General features: G+C 38.7%; 1 protein-coding gene across 19 annotated transcripts in view; it reads right to left on the bottom strand.

The window, feature by feature from the left end:
- The window catches only part of Hacl1 (2-hydroxyacyl-CoA lyase 1), a 61,211-nt gene extending 39,370 nt beyond the window's left edge, over nt 1-21,841 (bottom strand). For 5 of the 19 annotated variants that reach the window (XM_087182478.1, XM_021244082.2, XM_087182463.1 and 2 more), the window contains exons 1-10: nt 20,989-21,144; nt 20,734-20,847; nt 20,478-20,582; nt 10,575-10,615; nt 9,555-9,635; nt 8,388-8,460; nt 6,194-6,271; nt 4,931-5,025; nt 3,715-3,827; nt 1,782-1,917 (exon numbers count right to left, since the gene is read on the bottom strand). In XM_087182478.1, coding sequence (XP_087038604.1) covers nt 1,782-1,917; nt 3,715-3,827; nt 4,931-5,025; nt 6,194-6,271; nt 8,388-8,460; nt 9,555-9,635; nt 10,575-10,615; nt 20,478-20,582; nt 20,734-20,823 — 812 coding nt within the window. In that variant the 5' untranslated portion in view covers nt 20,824-20,847; nt 20,989-21,144. Of the gene's footprint in view, nt 1-1,781; nt 1,918-3,714; nt 3,828-4,930; nt 5,026-6,193; nt 6,272-8,387; nt 8,461-9,554; nt 9,636-10,574; nt 10,616-20,055; nt 20,135-20,246; nt 20,334-20,477; nt 20,589-20,733; nt 20,848-20,988; nt 21,227-21,739 lie in introns of those variants that run through there. The other 14 variants (XM_087182467.1, XM_021244096.2, XM_087182465.1 and 11 more) reach the window with 13 other exon arrangements.
- Between the last annotated feature and the right edge of the window lie 2,396 nt (nt 21,842-24,237).

Here is a 24,237-nt window from a genome sequence, read left to right as displayed (position 1 = left end):
ACCACTGAGCTACATCCCCAGCCCTATATTCTTTATACAGTCAGAATTTATTTAATGCTTTTTTTCAATTGCTGGGTATTTTCTTTGTTATTAATAGTACTGGCTTGCACTTCATGCTTGAATCTTTTCTTCTCTTCTCTCTCTCTTTTCTTGCAATGCTGGGGATGAAACCCAGGACTTTGCTCCTGCTAGGCAAGCCCTGTATCACTGAGCCACACCCCCAGCCCCTGCTTGAATCTTAATGCACACTTCACATTGACTCTTAGGATTTTTTCTTTAAAGAGTATTAATTCATACATCTGAACTGCTTTCTAAATTACTATACCAAGTTAATTCCTTCCCTCCCTTCCTTCCTTTCTTTTGTGGTACCAGGGATTGAACCTGGGGTGCTATACAACTGAGCTACATCCCTGTCTAAAACATATGGGAGTAGTCTGGTTTTTTTCTTCTTCAGCTTGCCCAGCTGTGGCAGCCTCAGTAGTGGGGTACTATAAAGCAGCAAGAGCCAGGAAAAGGGGCTCCCAGAATCCAAGAGTGAAGCAGGAGAGCCATAGACATTCTAAAGAGAAGAGAAAAGACATTCCCAATTTTGGATATGAACCAGCATGGGTTTGGGCCTATCTTTGAGCCAAGCATATGTAGACAGACAAAGCAGCAAAGCAATGTCTCTGAAACTGAACTGACCCTGGAACAACTGTAATAACAGAGAATTTGAGGTCTGAACCCAACCAAACCAAACCTAACTGACTGCTTAGGAAAATGAACAAATGACCCTGAATCTTACAATATAATATTAAAACATTCAGGATATAATCCAAAATTACACCAGGTGCAATAATGGTGGCATACGCCTATAATTCCACCACTCTAGAAACTGAGACGGGAGGATCACAACTTTAAGGCCAGCCTGGACATCTTAGCAAGTTCCTATTTTAAAGAATAAACAGGATTGGGGTAGTGCATGCCTGGGTTCAATCCCCAGTACCACACACACACACACACACACACACACACACACACACGCACACACACACAACCAAAAAAAAGCTCCAAAATTACTTAGAACAGAAAAATGTGACCAATTCTCAAAAAAAAAGGAAAATAGGTGCTAATCAGAGTTGTTCCAGGTGTTAGAACACCAAAATGAAGACTTTAAAGCAGCTATTATAACTAAGTTTCATAAAGGAAAGAAAAATATTCTTGAAATAAAAATAAAGGTAGAAGTTCTCAGCAAAGAAACGGAAAATTTAAGAGACAAAAGGATTGAAAAGAAATTAACAGCTATTCAGGGAACTGTGGATAATGTCAAAATACGTAATATTTGTATCAGTAGAGTTCCAGGAGAAGACAGATTGGTGTAGAAAAGTTTTTGAAGAAATAATAATGAAAACCTTTCCAAATTTAGAGAAATAAATAAATTTATAGATTCAAAAAACTTTTAGAACTCCAAAAGGATAAAACAAAAGAAAACCCTTTCTAAATACATCATAATTAACTGCTGAAAGCCAAAGATAAAGAAAAATATTAAAAGTACTTGGAGAAAAACAATACATTAAACATAAGAGAACAATGATTAAAATGACTGCAAATTTCTCATCTAAAACAAGGCCAAAAGGAGGTCTGTAACATCTCTACCCTGCTAAAAAGTAAAACAAATGGATGAGCTTAGAATTACATCATTCTTTCAGACCTTCTCTCTGGATTCAGTTAGTAAAGTCACAAAATAAATGTAGCTTAAAATCTTCCATGTGACTATATTTAAAATCTGAAATGCCACGTACCTGGATCTGGCTGCACTTACACAGTTTGCGTGGTTGTCAGGGACAACACCCTTGCCCATAGGAGTGGGCAAAAATGGCAATTTACATTGCTCCACCAATTTCCTGATATTTTCCTCTGCATGTGCACAAGCAGCACCTACAAGAAATGCAAATGTATTGAACAAGTCAGTTAAGCTTGGCACTAGGACCCTAAAAATAGTTCATGTGAAATTGCTTTTTGATCTCAAATATTCTCCTGTTTATATATGCGGTTAAACACAAAATATACTGGGCCATGGATTTTATTATTGGTATTTAAATATGCTTAAGAAAGCAATAACTCTAATTTCCCCTCAATAATATTCTCAATTATTCCGAACAAGGTCTAAACAAAATTTACATTTTGCATCTCTTTCTGTTGTCCCTTACCTTCTACACTATGGGTTTGCTGAACTACTACCCACAATTCTCTGAACATACTGTCTTTTCTGGGAGGTCTAAGTAGGCAAGGAAGAACTTTGCCCTGAGAGAGAAAGGTTCCCTCCATCTTCATACATTGCCATCCATCACGAGCAATCCTATTCTGCAGAATCCACTAGTCTAAGGGGCATACATTTCTACAGCTCCACACATCTTTCTAAAGGTTCTACATGCCAGGTGTGGTGGCACACACCTGTAATCCCAGCACTTGGGAGGCTGAGGCAGGAGGACTGGTGTGAAATTAAGGCCAGGTTGGGTAACACAGTGAGTTCAAGGTCAGTCTGAACTACATACTGAGACCTTGTCTCAAAAAAACAAAATAAAAAAAAATGTTCTACAATTCTGTGACACCACATGTATATCCTCCATCCATGTTTTCTATAATCCCTACCTCATCATAGGCCTCGTCAAACGTTTGTTAAAGAATGAAAACTAGCATCCACTGAGTGGTTGCCACATATTTTGCTATTTAATATATCCTATTGAAGTAGTTAATAATTCTATTTACCAGTGAGGTACTGAGACCCAAAGCAATTGTTTACCAAAGTGACAAAGTTAATAAATATATCCCATCATGCAGTCAACTCAGCTCTGACCTAAATTTTTTTCTGTTGTTGACTATTTTTTAAAAAAACTAGTTTTCATTTGTATGTAGTAAATTTCTAAGTAACTTATAACTTGATTAGCATGGTCATAAGTGATCCCAACAGCCTCAGTTCTAAAACACAATTTATTAAACGATAATAAATTGCTGACAGGAGTATAAACTGGTTGGTACAACACCTCAGGGAAAAGTAATCTTAAGTTATCTCTTAACTTAGTTAATACTTTTTATGGGGGTCTATTTTAAATCCTAAATATCGGGCCAGGGATGTAGCTCAGTGGTGCCATGTCGGCCTGGCAAGTGCAAGGTCCTGAATTCAATTCCCAGTACTGGGGGAAAAAATTCTAAGTATAGATAAAGATCAGGACACAAACATATTTGTCATAGCCACTATAAACAAGCTGTCTATATAGTAGGATCACAACAGAAAACATGCATGAGAAAAGGAATAGAAAAATAATAAATTTAAAAACAGTTTGCTTAGATGAAGAGATTTCTTCTTCCTACTTTTCTACATTTTCCAATTTAGAGGGAGGCATTGGAGACTGAACCCAGGGCCTTTGCTGTATTTCCAGTCCTTTCTTTATTTTTTATTTTTGAGATAGAGTCTTTCTAAGTCATTAAGTTGCCACAGCTGGACTTGAACGTGTGATTCTCCTGCCTCGTGCTGCAAAATTTACGTCTCAAAGGTAGGAGATATTTCCTTAAATGAGTAAGAACTCTGGGCATCTGAGGATAATTCTATGATTTGAAAACTAACAAAATAAAATGGATGAAGAATATTCTTGTTACATCTATGAAAACAATTTCTAAAAAGTACCAACAGTCTTTCAAAAGCGAAGGAGGCTGAAGAGTTCTACTCAATACTACCTTTCCCGATGACAAGAAGGGGCTGTTTGGCACTCCTAATAACAGATGCTGCCAGACAAACAGCAGAGGCTTCTGCCATGGTAACAGGAGGTGGCATGCAGCACTCTTTATACCTAGAAACAAACAGCTCTGTTAATCAAGAAATCAACTCTAAAATTTTTTACTGTGAAAATTTCAGATATATAAATAGGTAGGAAAAATAGTATAATAAACTCTATATACTCACCATGTAGATTCAACAACTAACACCTTTTTACATTTGTTTTACACACATGTGTCCACGGAAAGATTTCTGCTTTCTACTTTTCTGGGTTTTTCTAGAATTTTTAATAATAGGAAAAAACCTACTTTACTCATAAGATCAAAGAAGTATCATCAATAATCCAATGGTCTCTGCCAGCAGGAATATACTAAATAGTACCTAGGCTAATGCATTAACCCAAGGACCCATCCTTCAGGGGTGACTGAGATATCAACGAGGAAAAAAAAATTTTTTTTAATACTTCTTCTCACTTTTTTTTTTTACACAGGTTCTCGCTATGTAGTCTAGGCTGGGCTCAAAGTCTAGATCCTCCTGCCTTAGCCTCTTGAGTTCTAAAATTACAGGCATGCAACACCATGCTCAGCTTTCCTCAGTATTTATTTAAGAAATAAAGGGACATGAAAAAATCATAGAAACATCTGTTAGAACATTTTTAAATTAAAGAGATAGCTAGACTAATATTTTTATGCTGAGTCCTAATAAGTTTTCAACAATTACTTCATCTCTTTGCTTATACTAGCACTGTCAATAACCCATTAACTGCGTTAATGGGTATATGTATTTGTGGTTATTGGAGGAATAATTTCAAATGAGGAAAGCATTGGATAGAGCCCAAAGTAGTTACTAAATAATACCATTTTAATTAACAGAATTAAGGCCTTTGGCTAGGATTCAGTAATTATTAAATAATCAAGTTAAGACAAATGGACATTAATTTATAAACTGCTAGGTAAATTCTTTTAAAAGCCAGGTATAGTGACACACCCTTGTAATCCTAGCAGGGATGAGGCAGGTGGAACACAAGTCTAAGCCCAACCTGGGCAATTTAACAACTTAGCCAGACCGTCTCAAAATATTAGCTCAGTGCAAAGGCCCTGAGTTCAATCCCTACCGCTGTGAAAAAAATTAGGCACTGTGATGACACAATTAAGATTGCAAATAACTATTACTCACTTTATAGAGTTCACATTCACCTGGACGGTCACAAAATCTGCAGGTATATCAACATAACAAGCACCTGGACGACCATAGATACTGATTCTCACAGCCTATGTTTATTACAGATAGAAGAAAAGATTTTGTTAAAATCTCAATTTTTATTATCATATTCCATTTAAAGATACTATTTAAGGGGCCAGGGATTTGGCTCAGTGGTTTCACCCCCTGCTGCGCAAGCGCAAGGACCCGAGTTTGCTCCCCGGTACTCAAAAAAATAAATAAATAAATAAATAAAGATACTATTTAACTGTGAAATGAATACTATTTTAATTTTTCTAGACATCCTTAGTTGGAGAAAAAAAAATGTTAATTAAAATTGCAATGCCCTCCATTAAGTCTATGTTATTTTAAAAGGTAAAGTATGTTTGTTTTAAATGGGAGAGATAAAGTATTCCTTAGGACTTTAAAATTCCTGTTCTAACTGGGCATGGTGGTGCACGCCTATAATCCCAGCATTCTGGGAGGCTGAGGCAGAAGGATTGCACATTTCATCCCAAACTGGGCAATGTAATGACTTATCAAGACCCTGTTTTAAAATTTAAAAAGCACTGGGAATGTAGCTCAATGGAAAGACCCTAGGTTCAATACTGTGTAACCCCCACCCTATGCATATTCTATTACATATGGTGTTAGCCTTGGAAATTATTCCCTAGGCTTTACTTACCAAGTTTTTATACTATAATATGTACTTTCACCTGCTTCCTGATCCTGATTCGGCAAAGATTTCAGGAACTGGGATGTTGCAGTATGTGTCTAATCATTTTTATTATTGTTTTGAAATGGCTCAAATATAATTTCATGTACAAATGCTAGATAGCTAAAATTAATTTACAATGTACTGTTTAATTGACTAAGAAATGACCTTATATGCGTTAATCTCAACTTTTAAAACTAATTTTTTACAAAAGCATAAGAGAAAGAATATCCAGGAATTTAAACCTTTACTTTAGTATAACTGAAATTTAATTTTACCCCTGTGTTTATATAGCTAAATACAGCAGGACTGAATATTAAAATGTAAATAGCTGTTTAACAATGTCATTTTAACAGCCTGGGTAAATTACTAATTGTTAGTTAATCTAGTAAGAATAGAAATAACAGTGCTTTAAAAAAGAAACACACACACAGTGCTAGAAGTATAGCTCATTGATAGAGTATGTGTTTAGCCTTCATGAGAGCCTGAGTTCAATCCCCAGGACAGCTTGTTAAACACTGTACCTTTTCAATGACAGAGGGAATACCTTCTATGCTGGTTGGCCGAGCAGAGAACTTGCTATATAATCTACAAGCTTCAACCTACACAGAAAAATGAAAACCATTTAAAATTAAGCTCACAGTCATATTACTCTTCTGAAGGAAGACAAAGTGTGAAATCATTACTTTCTATTACATTTAGAGGTCAGATGGGGAAAATGATTTAGAATGTCTCTTAAAAGCCTACTGAAAGCTGGCAGGGTGGCATATGCCTGTAAATCCAGCACTCAGGAGGCTGAGGCAGGAGGATTGGCATGAACTTGAGGCCAGCTTGGGCTAAACAGTCAGTTCAAGGATGGCCTGAACTACACAGTGAGACCCTGTCTATTGAAATAACAAATTTCTACATCAGTATGATTCAGGAAAACAGACACCATTTTCAGTTCTCAGATTAACAAAGATGAGAAAGTGTTGTCTACCACAACACAGGAAAACGGGCACTCTCATAAACTCCTGGTGAGAGTATAAATGGGAAGGGGAACTGATAAAATGTCTACAAGAAATCTTAAGCAGAATATCACTGAGCCCAGCAATTCCACAGCTTCATTGATCTTTTTCCTCAGTTTTTAATTCAATTGTATAAACTGCTATTATTTTCCTTTTCAGGAAAAAAAAAACATGTGTTTTTTTCATTGATACAGTTTTTATAGCAACGGTAAATTTCCTTTTAGTTAACTTATCTGGTCTACTTTTTCAGATACATCAGCACCTTCTAAATAACTGCTGTTACTATCTACCATCAATTAAGTAAAACTTCAGTGCCCTTCCAAGACCATAAAACTGTAACTTTTACATGAACTTATACCAGAGTCTGCTATTTTGTATTAGTTAATCATAGGTAAAACTCTGTTTGTGGCTGTGGATGTAGCTCACTGGTAGAGTGCATGCCTAGGATGCATAAGACCCTGGGTTTGAAACTTAGCAAAGTATGAAAAAAATCTTTTATATTTTTGAGTTTCTCATAGTAATTCCTGATTTACCAACAGACTTTGTCAATAGTTTTAACTTTGCTCTTAACTTTGTCCTGCAAACACTCAAATAAGCTGGGTGTGGTGGTACACGTATGTAATCCCAACACGTGGGAGACTGAGACAGGCGGATCACAGAAAGTTCACGGCCAGCCTCAGCTACATAGTGAGTTCGAGGCCAACCTAAACTACATGGTGAGACCCTGTCTCAGAAAACTGAAAATAAAGCAAAATGCTCAAATATTTTTATTTTTTGTCATTTATTCTCACTTATTTGTTTCCACGGCTATTCTTAATACTGTTTTATTTTTGTATTTTTTTGTGGTACTCAGGATTGAACCCAGGGCCTTCACAATGAACTATATTCTCAGCCTTTCATGTTTAATTTTTTGAGACAGGGTCCTGCTAAGTTGCTAAGTTACCCAGGCTACAACTCTCGAACCTCCTGCCTCAGTCTTCCAGTGTGGGGAGTACAGGTATAAGACCCCACATTCAGCAAAACTGTAATGCTTTCTTGACAAATTCTGTCAAGTTTCTTTTACTTCTAAAACACTTCCTTCCCCTTATAAAATAAAGATAAACGCAGAATCTACTGATAATCATTTTGAGTAGGATTTTTCTTCTCAGCTTTTTATTTCCATAACATCTGGGAGGCATAGTCCAAAGTCATTTTTCCACTCACCTAAACCTCACATTCAGCTATTTTAGCAATGTATTTGATAATGTATATCTTTATGTTTTGAAACATGGTCTTGCTATATATAATCCAGATTGTTCTTGAATATACTGTGCAGCCCAGGCTGGCCTCAAACTTCCTGCCTCAGGCTCCCATGCTGGGATTACATGCATGCACTGGCTTCTAAAGTCACTTTTATTCCTACATTTTCTTGCCTCTGAGAAGAAATCCTGTCAATTTTGGTGCATTTCTTGAAAGCCTGCTGTAAGTAAGGCTTAGGCAGCCCCTTCTTACTATCCACCTGAGATTGCTTTGTTCAAAAAATTACCCATAAAGTATTTCAGGTACCTCTAACTTATTTTTTAAATTTTTCAGACAATTTTTTTTTGAGGTGCCAGGGATTGAACTCAGGACCTGGCGCGTGCCAGGCAGATGCGGCACCACTGAGCTAAATCCCTGGCCCCTCAGACAATAACTTTTAAAATCCTGTCCATAACTCTAAAACACTAGATACCTGAGGAAACTCCTGAAAGGCTCCCATTGTTTCTTGATTTCTTTCAGAGGAACCACCAATCACAATCAGGGGCCTGAAATAATTTTTAAGAAAAAAATTACAAATGATATCATGTAAAATGCTCAGCAGAGTGCCCAATGCAAAAGAAACAACTCAATAAATGTTAAAGAGAGACAGAAACAAATAGATACACAGAGAAGCCACATTACATCCTTCCTTAAGAACTGCAGATTAAAAGTTACTTAGGGCACAACCTGATGTGAGAACCCTTCCGCAATTTAAAAGAAAAAAGCAAAGTTTATTTCAAATGTTCATCCTTAACCCCATCTCACTCCTTCTGGATGTTCATGCTATATGTCTAGGTATAGTGATACAAAATTAACTTTCAGGCCCTTCTCTTATTCTTGGGATATGGGGAAAAGACATTTTATACTTTCTTAAATAAATCTATTTGGAAGTGGCAAAATAAGTGACATTCCTGAGCAATAAAACTTTATCCCTCAAGGTGAAGGGGAAAAAAAAACATACAGCAAACCTTAAAGTCCTCAAAAAAAATCTTACCCTAAAGTAGATAAAGGAGAGAAAAACTAGGAGGGAAGAATAGAAACAAACAAAACTGTAAGAAATATAGGTCAAGAAAGCAGACAATATCCTTCCCACTAAAAAGTTTAAATGTTATTATTGATGAGGACATAACCCCTTCAACCTGATCTGAAATTAAAATGTTGTGTTTATTTCTAGAGGAATCACTAGTGTTTTAATTTTCCTCATAATATTCCTTTTACTATATATATTTTAAGGTATACAACATAACATTTTGCTATCCATATACAGAGGGAAGTGACTGCTACAGTTAAGCAAATTAACTGGGTATCTAAAATCTATTTTAAAAGCAAATTTCCAGTATATAATACTACTCTTTTCCTCATGCTGTACACTAGAACCCTAGAGCTACTTATCCTACATAACTCAAACTGGGTACCCCTTAACATCCACCTCCCCAGGCCTCCCCCAGCCTCCACTCACTTGCCTGTTAATCACCTCTCTACTCTGTTTCTAAGCATTAGAGGTCTTTCCCCAATTCCTTCCACCCCAGATCAGTTCTACTCAGTAAGATTATGCAGGGACATTTTAAGAAAATGTTCTCAGTAATAATAACTTGATTACCAACAGTTCATGTTTGCATTGGCCATACCAGCCAAGGCATGGATGAGACCTGGGCCAGAAACAACAAGGCACACTCCTGGCCTAGAAATAAAACAGAATTTATGTTATTGAAAGCAGATCAAATTTAACAACTGAACAAGTGGAATAAGCCCCAGCAATCTCATTTTTGAGCTAAGCATTTTTGGTTCATATCAACAACTAAGTCATATCACTTTAGGGTGAAGCATGGCAACCTTCTTGGGCTTCAAAAGAAGAACATACAGGTCTTCACCGCAATTGGTAAAAAAAATTATTAGAATACTTTTTTTTGTGGGGGGGGATACTGGGAATCAAACTCAGGACCTCCCACTTGCCGGGCAGGTGCTGTGCGGCTGAGCTAAATCCCCAGCCCCATTAGAATACTTTTAATATAAAACAAGAGGAAGATTATGTCAGCCTTCTTATAAGAATAAGGAACCTATTTTCTTCACATTGTATTCGACTACTTTTTCATACTTTGCTATTACATTTGGTCTAAAACAAGTTGACTACATATAGAAGCGAATTTTTGACAATTGAGTATTTTTTGTATGGAAAAAAATTTTTTGCACTTCTTAACAGATAAATCCAAGGTCAACTGGTCTTTGACAAGAAAATAATTCGAAATGCAATGTTCTTCCCCAAATCTTTTTTAATTGAATGCTTTACCCTACATGTGACTTTCAAAAGCTTGAAGCATTCAAGAAGGTATTGCCATATAATTCAGTTTGGCCCTTAACATTTATAGTTTCTTAAGAATATTTAAGACAAGGGGGCCAGGGATTTAGCTCAGTGGTTCTACCACCTGCCTTGCAAGCACAAGGTTATGAGTTCGATCCCCGGTACCAAAACAAAACAAAATTTAAAAATGAAGAGTTCCAAATTTATTTTTCTTTACTTCTATCATCTATAATCTTCAAATCAACTAATCTTTCAGCTGAAAGATATAATAGTTCTATCCAAGAATACTCAAAAGCTGAAATATAGTAGAGTTTAGTTTACCTGCCAGTCAGATATCCAACTGCAGAGGCAGCATAAGAAGCCTACAAAGAAATAATACTTAGGAATTAAGCATATTGGGATCCTTATAGTGCAACTATGAAAAAATTTAGTATTTAGAGATTAGAATTTAAATGATAAACAGAATTTGAATGCTTTACACTGTAACAGGAAATCTGCTACACATAAATTTTAAATAATGGTTTAGGCATCTAATTTTTAAATTTTTAAGGAATTTGTCTTTATCATCTATGTTATTCATGCTATCCTTTTACAACTGCTTAAATATCTTTAGGATAAACAGGAACATTCCCATTTTTATTACTAATATTGATAATTTGTATTTTCTTCTTTTCATCAGTCATATGAGGGGTTTATCAAACTTATTAATCTTTTAAGGCAGTGATCTCCAACCTTTTTGGCACCAGGGATTGGTTTTGTGGAAGATGATTTTTCCATGAATGGGAGAGGACAGATAGTTCTGGGATGATTCAAATGCATTACATTTATTGTGCCCTTAACTTCTATTAGTACATTCTAACATATGAAATAATTATATAACTCACCATAATTCAGAATCAGGTAAATAAAATAATGGGTAGACAGGCCATATGCAGACTAAAATAAATATCAGATTCTGACTTAAAACCTGCCATCACATGCAGCTTAACTGTTGCCTGCCACTCACTGAGAGTGTTGATTAGTTTACAAGCAACTGATTATGGTTCTGCAGTCAAACCTCTCCCCAGTGTAAATCTGTATTTGTAGTCACTCCTCAGTGCTAACATTACTGCCTCAGCTCCATCTCAGATCAACAGCTATTAGATTCTTATAAGGAGCACACAGCCTAGATCTCTCACACGCCCAGTTCACTGTGGGGTTTGTGCTACTATGAGGATCGAATGCTGCTGCTGATCTGACAGGAGGTGGAGCACAGGCAGTAACTCCAGCTTTGGGGACAGGCTGTAAACACAGACAAAGCTTTGCTGGCTTGCCAGCTGCCCACATCGTACTGTGCAGTACTAGTCCTATGCTAATACCATGGGCAAGGGGTAAGGAAGCCCTGTTCTAAAGAACCAATTTTTCACTCTGTTGGTTTTTCTCTATTGTTCATTTGTTTTCTATTTCTTTCGTGTCTAGTCTTGTACTTATTATTTCAGTCCTTTCACTTTGATTTTGATTTGCTCTTTTTCTAGCATCTTGAAATACAAGCTTAGAGCACTTTTTAAAATATTCTTTGCTAATAGATTCATTCAAAACTATTCTCTCTAAAAAACTGCCTTAACCACATACTATAAGTTTGATATTTCATCTTTTCATTATCATTCAATAAAAATATTTTCTATTTTTCCATTGTGTTTTCTTCGACACATATTGGTTATTTAGGGTCTGTAGTGATGTCTCTCCTTTTATTACTGATATGGGTTATCTGTGCTTTCTTTCCTTTATTCTTGATCAGCAGAGCTCAGTTTATTGGTTTTATTAATCTTTTCAAATATTTAGAAGAACCAACAAATGTGTCGTTTAGTTTTAAATTTCTGTGATTATCTAGTGATATTCCTGTTACAAAGTTCTAGTTTATTTCCACATTGTCAGTTATATACTTACTGTATGTTTCCAATCTTTCACAATTTGTTGAAATTTTCCCACCAGTGAGTTACACTGAACCAATGAGTTACATCCTTAGTCCTTTGTATTTCTTATTTTTGAGACAGGTCTTATAAATTTTCCCAGGCTGGCCTTGAACTTGCAATCCTCCTTGATGGACTGAACAGTGTTTTTACTTGTTATGTCTTGTTTGCAACATGGAGATTGAATGTAGGGAGCACTGAGCTACATCCCCAACCCTTTTTGAGACAGGGTCTCAATAAGTTGCCCAGGGTGACTTCAAACTCACAGTACTCTTGCCTCAGCCATCTAAGAAGCTACCAAACCTAGCTACTTTTTACTTTTTAATTGTACTTTAGCTCATAATTGGAATGTGTTATGATTTATATCTAAATGTCTGCCCAAAGCTTCATGTACTCATAGGTGGAGCTTTGGGGAAGTGATTAGATCGTGGGGTGTGATACTCATAGCTAAATGTCACTTTGAGAGGTAAATCATGGATGGAGGTGGTGGGTCACTGGGCGTGTGACCTGGAAGGGTCTGTCTCCCTTCCTCTTCGCTTGATTGTGCGTGCTTCCTGCTCCCATGCCATGAGCTGCTTCTCCTCTGACATGCTGCCCTGCTTTGGAGCCAGCTGACTACAGAATGAAACTTCTACAAACTGATCCAAAAACCTTTCCTCCTTTAAGTTGTAGGTGTCAAGTACTGTGTCCCAGCAATGAGAAAGTAACTAAGACAGGAAAAGAGAGAAAACACTAAATTAAATACAAGATGCTCTGGAAAAATGTTGAGTGCACTTTCAAATTCTTCTTAGTTTAGGACTCCTTTTTTTTTTTTTTCTCAATACTGGGGATTGAATCAGGGCTAGGCAAAGACTCTACCAATGAGCTACAGCCACAGTCCTTTGAATTCTTTTTTTTTTTTTTGAGACAAAGTCTATAAAATTTACTCAGCTGGCTCTTACTTGCAATCCTTTGCCTCAGCTTTCGGAGTGACTGGGATTATAGGTGTGTACCACCACACTCGGGTAAGGACACTATTTTTTTCCAGTATTATTTCTTCTCATATCTTTGGAAATTACAAATTGAGTATTTCCTAGCCTTTAGTCAGTTTAATGAAGTAGTAGCACAATGAACTTAAATAAATCCACATTGAGGACAAAAATGTAGCAAAAATACATGTTTATGAATCATAACCTTAACTGACACCCCATTACCTGCCCAGAAGAAGGTGCATAAAAGCTCTGTTCTTTTTCTGTGTTGAAATTCTCTGCTTACCCTATCTATTTTCCCTTTTGCATATAAAGCCAAATTTACATGTGGAAATAATAAGAAAACTCCTAAGAAATGTAGATGCATAATTTAAAATACCTACCAATAAGAAATAAGAACACTTATTCAATATTGAGAATCACTGCCCACTTATTACAGCAGGGTAAGAAATGTTGGTATATAATGCCAAATACAAAACAACATACAACAAAAAGTATATTCGGGCAGATGTCAAAAGTTTTATAATCATAAAAAAAAAATCTGTCTCTGACAATTTATCTCCACCTACAGGAACAATAATATACACAGTACTTAAAAAGAGGACTGGGGACAGTTTGTGATAGCTAAAACTTGGAAGCAGCCCAACTCCCCACCAACTGGAGACTGGATAAAGAAGATGTGGTTTTTTAATAAAATGGAGTACTACTCAGCCATAAAGAATGAGAAACTAGAGACATTTATAGATATCTTTTTCTTTTCGGTACTGGGGATCAAACTTGGGACCTTGCGCTTATGAGGCAGGCAGCAGAACCACTGAGCTAAATCCCTGGCCCCTGAGATATTTATAGCTAAGTGGATGCCCCTTGAGGCCATACTCTTAAGTGAAATAAATAGGACACACATGTGTAAATACCAAATAGCATTGCTGGCGTGAAAAACTAAAAGTGTAAATAAGGATCGAAATGTATAACTGATATTGTGCAATAGGAAGAAAAGGTCCAAAGGGGTAGGGGAAGTAGGAGGAGTAGGGGAAAGTAAAGAAGGGAAAGGAAAAATATGAGAGGAAAAAATGGAAACAAAGTCTTTGTAAACAGGGGAGGGAGGAGGGGGGAAGGGAGGGCAGGGAATGGGGAAAAAATAAGAACCAAGATGCATCATGTACAGGTGCAAGATCCCAATGAAGAATGTCATCGTATTGTATACTTAAAATTACCGATAAACTTAATGAATAAAAAAGAGGGCCGGGGATTTATCAGTGGTTCCACACCTGCCTTGCAAGCGCAAGGTCCTGAGTTCGATCCCCAGGAACCAAAAAAAAAAACAAACCCTAGATTCTCCCTCACCTACATTCTCCTGTATAACTGTGACAAAATACTCTGTATACTGGCTTTCTCATCTATAAGATAGCCAAGTTCAGAGATATGGAGATAAAATCAGTGTAAAGCCATCAGAATAGTGCCTGCACACAGGAAATTCTCAGTAAGTTAACTTCCTGACAATCTGCCTCCTTGCTTCCCAGCAATCTGACCAAGTATGACTTGATTGTTCCAAGGGTCTGATGAAAGACAAGTACTACCTAACTCCAGTTCAGCTGAATGGGGAACTCCTCCTCCGGGGTCCCACAGCACCTTAGATCCTTAGATACATCTCAATCACGGTACCTCCCACATATAATAAAGTTGTCTATTGTGTCTATCTCTACAGTTACGGAGTAAGTCCTTCAAGGACAGGAACTAGATGCATCTCCTTCTCCACTGCCCAGCACAGCACCCAGGACCCACAGTGAAGCTCAGAGACACTGAGATGGAATTTCAAGCTGTGTTCTATCTTCTGGCTCCTACCCTGCTGGTCCATGACTATCACTTCCCTAAAGTAAAATTCTAACTATGTCTCTTACCTGGTTACAAAACCTTTATAGTTTCTTCCATTGCCTATTTTTTAAAAAGTCTAAACTTCTTTTGCAGGTAGAGAAGATCCTCCACAACCTTCCCTTTGCTGTCTCACCGCCCACCAGAACTTCAAACTGCCATGATACAGCGTGGACAAACATTGCTCCAATGGGCAGTCTTACCTGTCCTGCCAAAGAGAACCAACCATTCTGTCCTACTACTGTTCCGCATAGTTACACTATTGTGAGGGTTATTACATTACAGAATTTCTTTCTGTATATCTTGCTCTCACCCTACTAGACTGTGATCAACATGAAGTCAAAACTAAACTTCATTCCTTCCTCATATCCCTCTCTCCCACCAGTTATGTAGCACAGTATCTCATATATAGTACATCATACTTAAGTGTTTGCCATATGAAAAGGAAAGCAGTAGCAGACACATCACCTCCAGGAAATAGTAAAATATACTAATAGGTCAGTGGCTTTACCTCACACAGACAACAGAACAGAAGGTTGTTCCAAATAAGAACAAGCTAGCATTCATAAATCCCTAGGTTTGATCCCCAGCACAGAAAAGAGAAAGAAGCAAAAAAATTTAAGACCTGCTAGTTTTAATACAAAAAACCTTATAAATCTCCAACTTTGTATATAATAAACATCACTGAATTAATAAATAATGTACTATGTGTAGATGTCACACAAAAGCTTCACCCAAGCCAGGTACTGTGGAAGATATGACAACAAATGAACCACATTTTCTTCTCTGTAGGGGCTCACATCTGATGCAAGAAGTGCATCATTTAAGGAGGTGAAGAAAACTGTCTGGGCAAGAAGTGGAAAAGAGTCTAAATAGAGGGCAACAGTGGAAACAGAAAGAAGGAATACTTAGCCTCAGCTGCACAGACAGTATGCAAAATCACAAACGTAGATTCTCGATCATTAAGACAGCATGGCTGCCGCCATCCCAGGCTCCTAGGGCAGAGAAGCTGAATTGCACGGGCACCAAAAGCATCCCCCCCGCCGTGGAAATGAGAAGACACATAAATAAGCCTCAAAAACAGACTTCTGGAGCACCTACAGGAACCCCAAAGGGAAATGAGATGGAATACTCTGATACTCAACCACCTGGACTCTCTGAACTGGCAACAAAAGAGGATCTGGGAAAAATGAAATCAGAAATAATTACTCAGATAACAGCAAAGATTGTGCTCATGGTGCAAGACATGATTAATAAATCTAGAGAGGACACAGATAAAAAAATAGAGGATCTGACGAACATGATGGAATCCCAACACAGGAAACAAATGGAATCCATAAAACAGATGCAAACAGATTTCCAGGAGATTAAAAACTCCATCGAAAGTCTGCACAGCAGAACGAACTAATGTGAGGATACAATTTCAGATACAGAAGATAAGACTGCAATTAGTGAGGAGGAAAAGAAAAATTGCTTTAAAATTATAAGGGAACAAGAGAAATCAATCCAGCAGCTGCTAGACGATGCAAAGAAGAATAACATAAGACTGATTGGAGTCAATGAAGAAACAGGAGAGAGTGCAGATGACACAAAAAAACTGTTCACAGAAGTGATGGCAGAAAACTTCCCAAGGAGGGGAAACGAACTTGACATACAGATAAGTGAGGCATATAGGACTCCAGCTAGCCTTGATCAAAAAAAATCTACACACAGGCATATAACAGTTAGGATTCCAGAAATCCAACAGAAAAACAAAATTCTACAAGCAGTGAGAGAAAAGAAACAAATCACATACAAAGGAAAGCCCATCAGAATCACAGCAGACTTCTCAAAGCAAACTCTCAAGGCAAGAAAAGCTTGGAGTGATGCATTCCAAGGCCTAAAGGAAAACAGCCTCCAACCCAGATTGATGTACCCTGCAAAACTATCTTTCAAAATGGATGGAGAAATAAGATACTTCCATGATAAAGAACACCTCAGGAACTTCATGAATATCAAACCGGCACTCCAAAAAATTTTAGACAATACCCTAGGAAAAGACAGTGAGGATCACAAGCCCAGGAAACCCAGCAGAATGAATCCATTGGGTGTGACAAATTAAACCCAAAGTGGGAGAGGAGAAGGTGAACTGGTCCCAGCACCCGGAAGGAAGCTCCCCTGCCACCATCCCAGGCTCCTAGGGAAGAGAAGCTGAGCTTCGTGGGCAGCAGAAGGACGCCCCCCCCCCCCATGCTGTGGAAATGAGAAGACACGTAAACAAGCCCCAAAGGGGGAGAATCCAACAAAAAGAAAAAGTCATGACAAGGCTTTCAAAACTTTTAACTTCATCTCCCTAATGAGGGTATAATTCAATCTTGTTATTGTACTGATTAGTATTTTTCTGATTCTAGAGTTGTACACCTTTCCTTGTGCTATACTGGGTATTTATCATCTTTTTTTTTTTTTTTTTTTTTTTTTTTTGGTATCAGGGATCAAACTCGGGTCCTTGCAATTGCACAGCCGGCGGTGAAACCACTGAGCTAAATCCCCAGCCCCTATTTATCATCTTCTTATGTCTACTTTTTAATTGGGCTATTAATGAGCTGTAAGAGTTCTTTATATATTCTGGTCATAGGTTATATGCATTGTAAATATGGTCTGTTTAAGGACTACTTTTCATTTTAATGATGTCATTTAAAGTTCTAAATTTTGATGGAATCTCATTTATCAAGTTTTTTCTTTTATACATCATGTTTCTTGTATCCTAGGTAGTTCTTGCCTACCCTAAATTCATAAACATTTTCCCTTATAATTTCTTCTTAAAGTTTTATACTTTTAGGCTTTCATATTTAGGTTCATAGATCCCTTCAAGTTATTTTCATGTATGGAAATAAAGGGTTGAGGTTAATTTTTTATATACGGAGACCAGGTGTTCTAGTGCCGTTTGCTGAAAACACTGTCTCTTTCTCGGCTCTTGAATTGAGTTTATATTCTACAAAATGCTAATGTTAAATGAGCTTTCAAAACTCAGTGGACCATATATGTGTGGTTCTATTTCTAGATTCTCTGCTTTATTCCAATGATCTATGTCTTTCCTTACACCAACACTGCCTTGATTACTGTAGCTCTAGAAGTCTTAAAATTAGGTACTAAACGTCTTCCAACACTGTTCTTTTTTTTTTCTTTTTTTAACTTTTCTAGGTCCTTTGTACTCCTACATAACTTTTAAATTTCAATATCCAATTCTTCATTTATAGCACGTATACACAGACCTGAATTTTTATATATACCTTGTGTTTTCTAATCCTGCTAAATTCAAATACAAGTTCTAGGGGCTCCTAGAGATTTCTTAGTATTTTCTCTGTAGAGGATCATTTCACCTACATATAAAGATTTTACTTCTACCTTGCCAATCCTATCCTAATTGTGTCATTTTATTGCCAGACTATTTTGGTTGGGCCTAGGTTTCAAAATTTAAAGAGTAAGCATATCTGCCCTTGTTCCCCACCTTAAGGAGAAAGCATTGTATCTTCTCCATTCATATAAGGCGTTCTCACTGGAAGTATGGAGTACGTCTTTAATCTGTTGAGAAGGTTCTGTTCTACTTCTAGTTTCCTGATAGCTTTTACCATGAACAGCTGTAGAATTTAGTCCAATACTTTTTCTCCAACTAGTGACAGGATCATATGGCTTTTTCCTTTCCTCTGTTAAAATGATGACTTTTGGGGGTGGATCTTCCAATACTGAACCAACACTGCCATCCTTATAATAAAACCACTTTCTACATACTGCCAGATCTGACTTCTACTAGTTTGTTTTGTTGAACAAATTTCTACCTATTTTCATACTTTTTTCTTCTATTATCTTTATCCAGTTTTAGGATTAGCACAATGTTGAGTTCCTAAAATGAGGGGAGAAATGTTCCTTCTTTTTTCTGCTTTGTTTGATATAATTTATCAGTTAAAATGTATATGAGCCTGCTGTTGTCATATAGGAAGGTTTTCAAGCTAGGAATATACTTTCTTTAATAGGTGCTATTGAAATTTTATATTTCCTCCAGAGTTAGTTTCATTAATTTGTCTTCCAAGGTACTTCTTAGAAGTTGTCAAATTTATTTCAAAACAGATTTTTGTAATATGCTTTCTATAGCCTTTTAAATTCTGTAAAATCTGTGGTAATGTCTCCTAGGTCTTGATATTGTAATTTTAAAAATGTATAATTGATATTATGTAACAGGAAGAAAAGGTCTAAAGAAGCAGGGGAAATGGGAGGGGTAGGGAAAAGGAAAGAAGGGAAAAGAAAAAATATGAGAAAAGGAAAAAAATGGAAACAAAATCTTTGCAAATAGGGAAGGGTGGAGGGGGTGAAGGGAGGGCAGGGGAAGGGGATAAAATAAGAACCAAGATACATCATGTAAAGGTACAAGATCCCAATGATGAATGTGACTGTATTTTCTACCGAAAATGTACCAATAAACTTAATGGGAAAAAAGAAAGACAGCATGGCTAAGAGAAGGGTAAGGCTGGGTTGGCAGAGGAATCACTGAAAGTGGGTTGGCAAAATGTCACATCTGAGTTGGGCGTGGTGGCACACGCCTGTAATCCCAGCACTTGGGAGGCTGAGGCAGGATTACTGCAAGTTCAAGGCCAGCCTGGACTATAGAGTGAGCCCCTGTCTCAAAAACAACAACAAAAAAGTCACATCTTTCTTTCCCTGCTTCCAAATAAGCCTCCAAGAAAGGTGGGGGTAAGCGGTGAAAAGAGAACTCGACTGGGATTTGGGACACCTGAGCTTACAGTCTGTGATATCCTTCATGTTGCCCCTCATCCGTTACATATCGTGATACTTGGCTTTCACTCATTCATCCTATGGTGCTCTCTCATACGGACACTTATGTGCAGACACCAAACCAGGCTCCAGCGATACAGGTGTGCAGTGTAGAAATAATATCGCTGCTCTCCTGGAACTCAAAGCCTAAAACGGAAGTGAGACTGCACTCAGAAATTGTCCCTTCTACCTGGGAGTGACAGCACACACCTGTAATCCCAGCACTCAGGAGGCTCAGGCAGAAGGATCCTGGTGAGTTCAAGGCTAGCCTGAATTATATAGTGAGACCCTGGTCCAACAAAACAAAACAAGAAAAAAATGTCCCTTCCAATTCTGAAACTTAGACTTGTCAAGGCTCAATATAATACAGTAGGGCAAGCAAGGATTCATACACTGAATACCTGAGTTCAAATTCTGGCTCTGTCATTACGGAGTCATGGGGCAAACTGTTTTTAATCTCTCTGCCCCTCACTTTTCTCATCTGTCAACTAGGATAAACAACAGATAAAACATGAATAGTGATTCATGGGTGCAAAGTATTACATAGCAGTAAACGCTGGGTATCTGCAGTGCGCGGCTGGCGTTTACTGATCGTTCCCCCAATGCCCTTGGCCACCTGCGTCCATACTCACCGCCTGCTCGTTCCTCATCCCGATGTACCTGATGCCCAGCTCCTGGGCGGCAAGGGCGATTTCGGTCACCGGGATGCCCACGACGCCAAACACGTACCGCACATCCTAAGCCCGAAGAGAAAGGGAACGCACGCCTGCCCGACCGCTTACCACCTCGCCACATCTTCCTGCCTCCCTCCCTCCCTCTGTCCCTCCAGGCCTGAGAGGAAAGGAAGTTCCCAGCCCCGAGGCCCTCGCTCCCGCCAGGGCTCCGCACCTGCGCCTTCAGGGCCTGCGCCACGACTTTAGCCCCCGACACCTGCTCTGCGCTTCTGTCGCTGGGCGCCACGAAGTGACTTTCCGGCATCTTCCAACCAAAGTTCAAGGCACCCTAGAAAGCAAAGGCCAGGTGGCAGGCACCGTACAAAAGGGGCCTCAGAAGCCACCACCTGAGGGACCGCGCCTCTGCCAGGAGCAGCCGACCGCTTTACGGATCCCGGAGGACGGGGCGGGCCTGAAACCGGCTGGGCACCTGAGGCGAGACCACGAACAAAACTCTTCCCGCCTCCTTCCTCCGCAAGCTCAGAGCGTCAGGGGGCGACACGAGCAGCCCACGCGAAGCCAAACCTTGGAGACCTCGCCGCCTTCCGGAACGGACACAGCGGGGGACGCGCAGCGCGTGCGCGTGCCGGGGCAGGAGGCGGGCTGAGCCGGGAGGCAGGGGGCGTGGCGCAGGCCGAGCAAAGTCAGCTGGCGGGGCTGGAGGGAATCTAAAGCACAGCCAAGTGGTTCGTGTCTAAGGTGCCATAACCTCTGGTTTCATAACCTTGTGGCTTTGTACGCCATAAAGCACGGTAATGCACGTTACTTAAGTCCCTGCCAGAGGCATACTCTTTACCCTCATTTTATAAATGACTCCCCAACTTCCAAGCAAGTGATAAATTTACTTGTCAAGACTTCTTGAACCCAGATCCTGCTTCAGACTCTAATCCTGTCCCCTGCCCATCCTTGGCACCTTAGGCCACGAGTAAGCCGATCTTTTCTGCTAACACACATTATTCTCCAGCACTTTTTTCCCAAAGCCTGGAAATGGCAGCTTTTAAAAATTGTTATGCAACCAGTGATAGAAAACAAAGAGACAAGACAAGAGTGGGGAGCAGTTTATGGGTAGTGAAATGAATAAGAAGTGAAAAAAACTTCTAAACCCAGAGATTTCGAACTATAGTCCTGGACTCTTCAGAGAGATCTGCCCCACCTCAAGCAGAAGAGAGTGAAATGCTTACCTCCCTGGATGTGAGGTCGATCTAAGAGGAGGATTTCTTTGCAGTCTCAGAGTTCATGTAGTAAGTAAACACAGCCAAATGTGCTAGTTCGTGCCTGTTATCAAAGCTGCAAGAGCAGCTGAAGCAGGAGGACCACAAGTTTGAAGTCAGCCTGGGCAATGTCATGAGACCTCAAAATCAAAAGGGCTGGGGATGTAGCTCAGTAGTAGAGCACCCTTAGGTCCAATCCCTAGTATCAAAAGAATGCAGATTTTGCATTCTACTCCAGAATGTGTGCAAATTTTATATAGAAATAGCATTTTATTTATTTGGGTACCGGGGATCGAACTCGGGTCCTTGCGCTTGTGAGGCAGGCGGCGGCACCACTGAGCTAAATCCCTGGCCAGCATATTATTTATTAAGGTATAATAAACACAAATAAATGCACAGATCTCAAAAAGCACTAATTGTCCTTTGTAATATCAAAGTTAAGGGTTGGCCTCTTACCTGCTTGGCCCACTGTTAGTTCCACCCCCTGACCCCTGAGCCTGGGAAAGGAGCAGCTAGGAAGAAGTCATGTTCTGACAGGAGAAAGGCTTCACATTGTATAATAAGCACAACTAAGTGCACAGATTTTAAATGTCAGATGAGTTTTGACAGTTATGTACACCTGTGTAACTACTACCCAAAATAAAAAATGATTGCCTATCAAGTAAAATTGACATTCCAGAAAGATGCAGAACATTTTTTTATTTATATCAGTATTCACTGACAATTTCTACTCTTACTGCATCAGAATCATTTAGAAAGCCTTTTCAAAATACTGTATATTTACATGGGCCCTTCCCCAGCATCTTAGGGCACGTTAGGTGCTTATATATTGCTTTAAGCTACCACCTTATATTAACTCACTGCCCCAAAGGGAGAACCCTACCTCTGTATTCATGCCTCATGTTAGAGGCATGAGTTAATCATTAAATATTTGATTGTCTCACTATTATCCAAGTAATATGCTTGATTGATTTCGGCTTGTAGGTTCAAGGCTGAACCTGTTTGACAGCAGCAAAGCTGTATAGATAGTGAATTCATGGGATCTTGGGTCTACTTGTCTGTCAAAAGAATCACTGATAGAACTACTCAGTATGAATTCAGTTTGAATTTGTTTCAGAATTGAAACAAATTCCTAGAATTCACATTACAGTGGTTTTCCAAAAGAATAAATCCACCTCTGCAAGAATCTGCTATTTTGCAAAGGAATAAGTCGCTGAGATTGTTGCTCTTTGACCTTTACACTTTTCAGTTCAGGGTATGGGTTCCACTCTTCACTGGCCTCTGATGATTCAGCAGAAATGACGTAAGTCCTCTCCCTAGGATTATCAAGACAGTGGAGCAAGTCCTTTTCTTTCAGTTGGACTCAAAAGATCGTAGGATTGGCCAGACCTGGTGACACATACCTGTTATCCCAGCTGCATGGGAAACTGAAGCAGAAGGATCCCGAGTGTGAGGCCAGCCTAGACAACCTAGTAAGACCCTGTCTCAAAATTTTTAAAAATTAAAGAATCCACCACCAACAAAAGAGGCTAGGGATGTATCTCAGTGGTCCCTGGGTACCCTCCTGTAAAAAATAAATAGAAATAAAATTTTTTAAACCCAGGATCACTAATTTAGCCAAGGTCTTCTGTGTGGACTTTGTACTAACTGCACTGTTTATTACTTTTTTTGGAAGTAGACATGGAATTTTATTTGTTGAGTATTTTATAGGAATTATTTACTTATTTATTTAAGTATAATATAATTTACTTATTCCTCAAAAGAGGAAAAATAATCTAACTTGTTTGAAAGAAAAGGCTGAAGTATTTGTAAAATGTTCCCTAATAACAGGGCCAGTCAGGAGTCCGGATACTAACTACCACATTTGAGGGACTCTAGATTTGAGGTGATAGGGCCGGGGATTTAGCTCAGTGGTTTCACTGCCTGCTGCACAAGCCCAAGGACCCGAGTTCGATCCCCGGTACCAAAAAAAATGTGGGAGAGATTTGAGGTGATAAGAAAGAGCCGTTTGACACTTCTTCCAATTTGGGTGAAGAGAAAACCCAGGCAATGTGGTGTGTGCAGAAAGCACATATTCTCTCAGAAGATTGCATCTTCTGTAGGCAGTAACTCTTTAGACTCCAACATAGTAATGGAGTAACATTTTAATTTCAGTAAACTCACAAGAACACTGAGAATCATTTCACAATGATTACTTTAAAACATTACGCTATCTGAACACATGAGGAGATTCTCACAAACGTATTTATCAAGTGTTTGATTATCAAATGAATAAATGAATTAGGATTATTTGTGACACAGAATAAAATGGCTGAGAACAAAATTTGCTGAGAGAAGAGAAATTTGAAACTGAGTATCTTCTAAACAAACAAAAAGGGCCGGGGATTTAGCTCAGTGGTGCTACCACCTGCCTCACAAGTGCAAAGTCCTGAGTTTGATCCCCAGTACCAAAAGAACCGCCCCCCGAA

Source organism: Heterocephalus glaber, unplaced genomic scaffold (assembly GCF_053883595.1).
Source record: "Heterocephalus glaber isolate CG9 unplaced genomic scaffold, H.glaber_assembly_v1.0 deba00001472, whole genome shotgun sequence".
Taxonomy (NCBI): Eukaryota; Metazoa; Chordata; class Mammalia; order Rodentia; family Bathyergidae; genus Heterocephalus; species Heterocephalus glaber.
The sequence above is the reverse complement of the archived record's forward strand: the minus strand, read 5'-3'. Positions and strand labels throughout refer to the sequence as shown.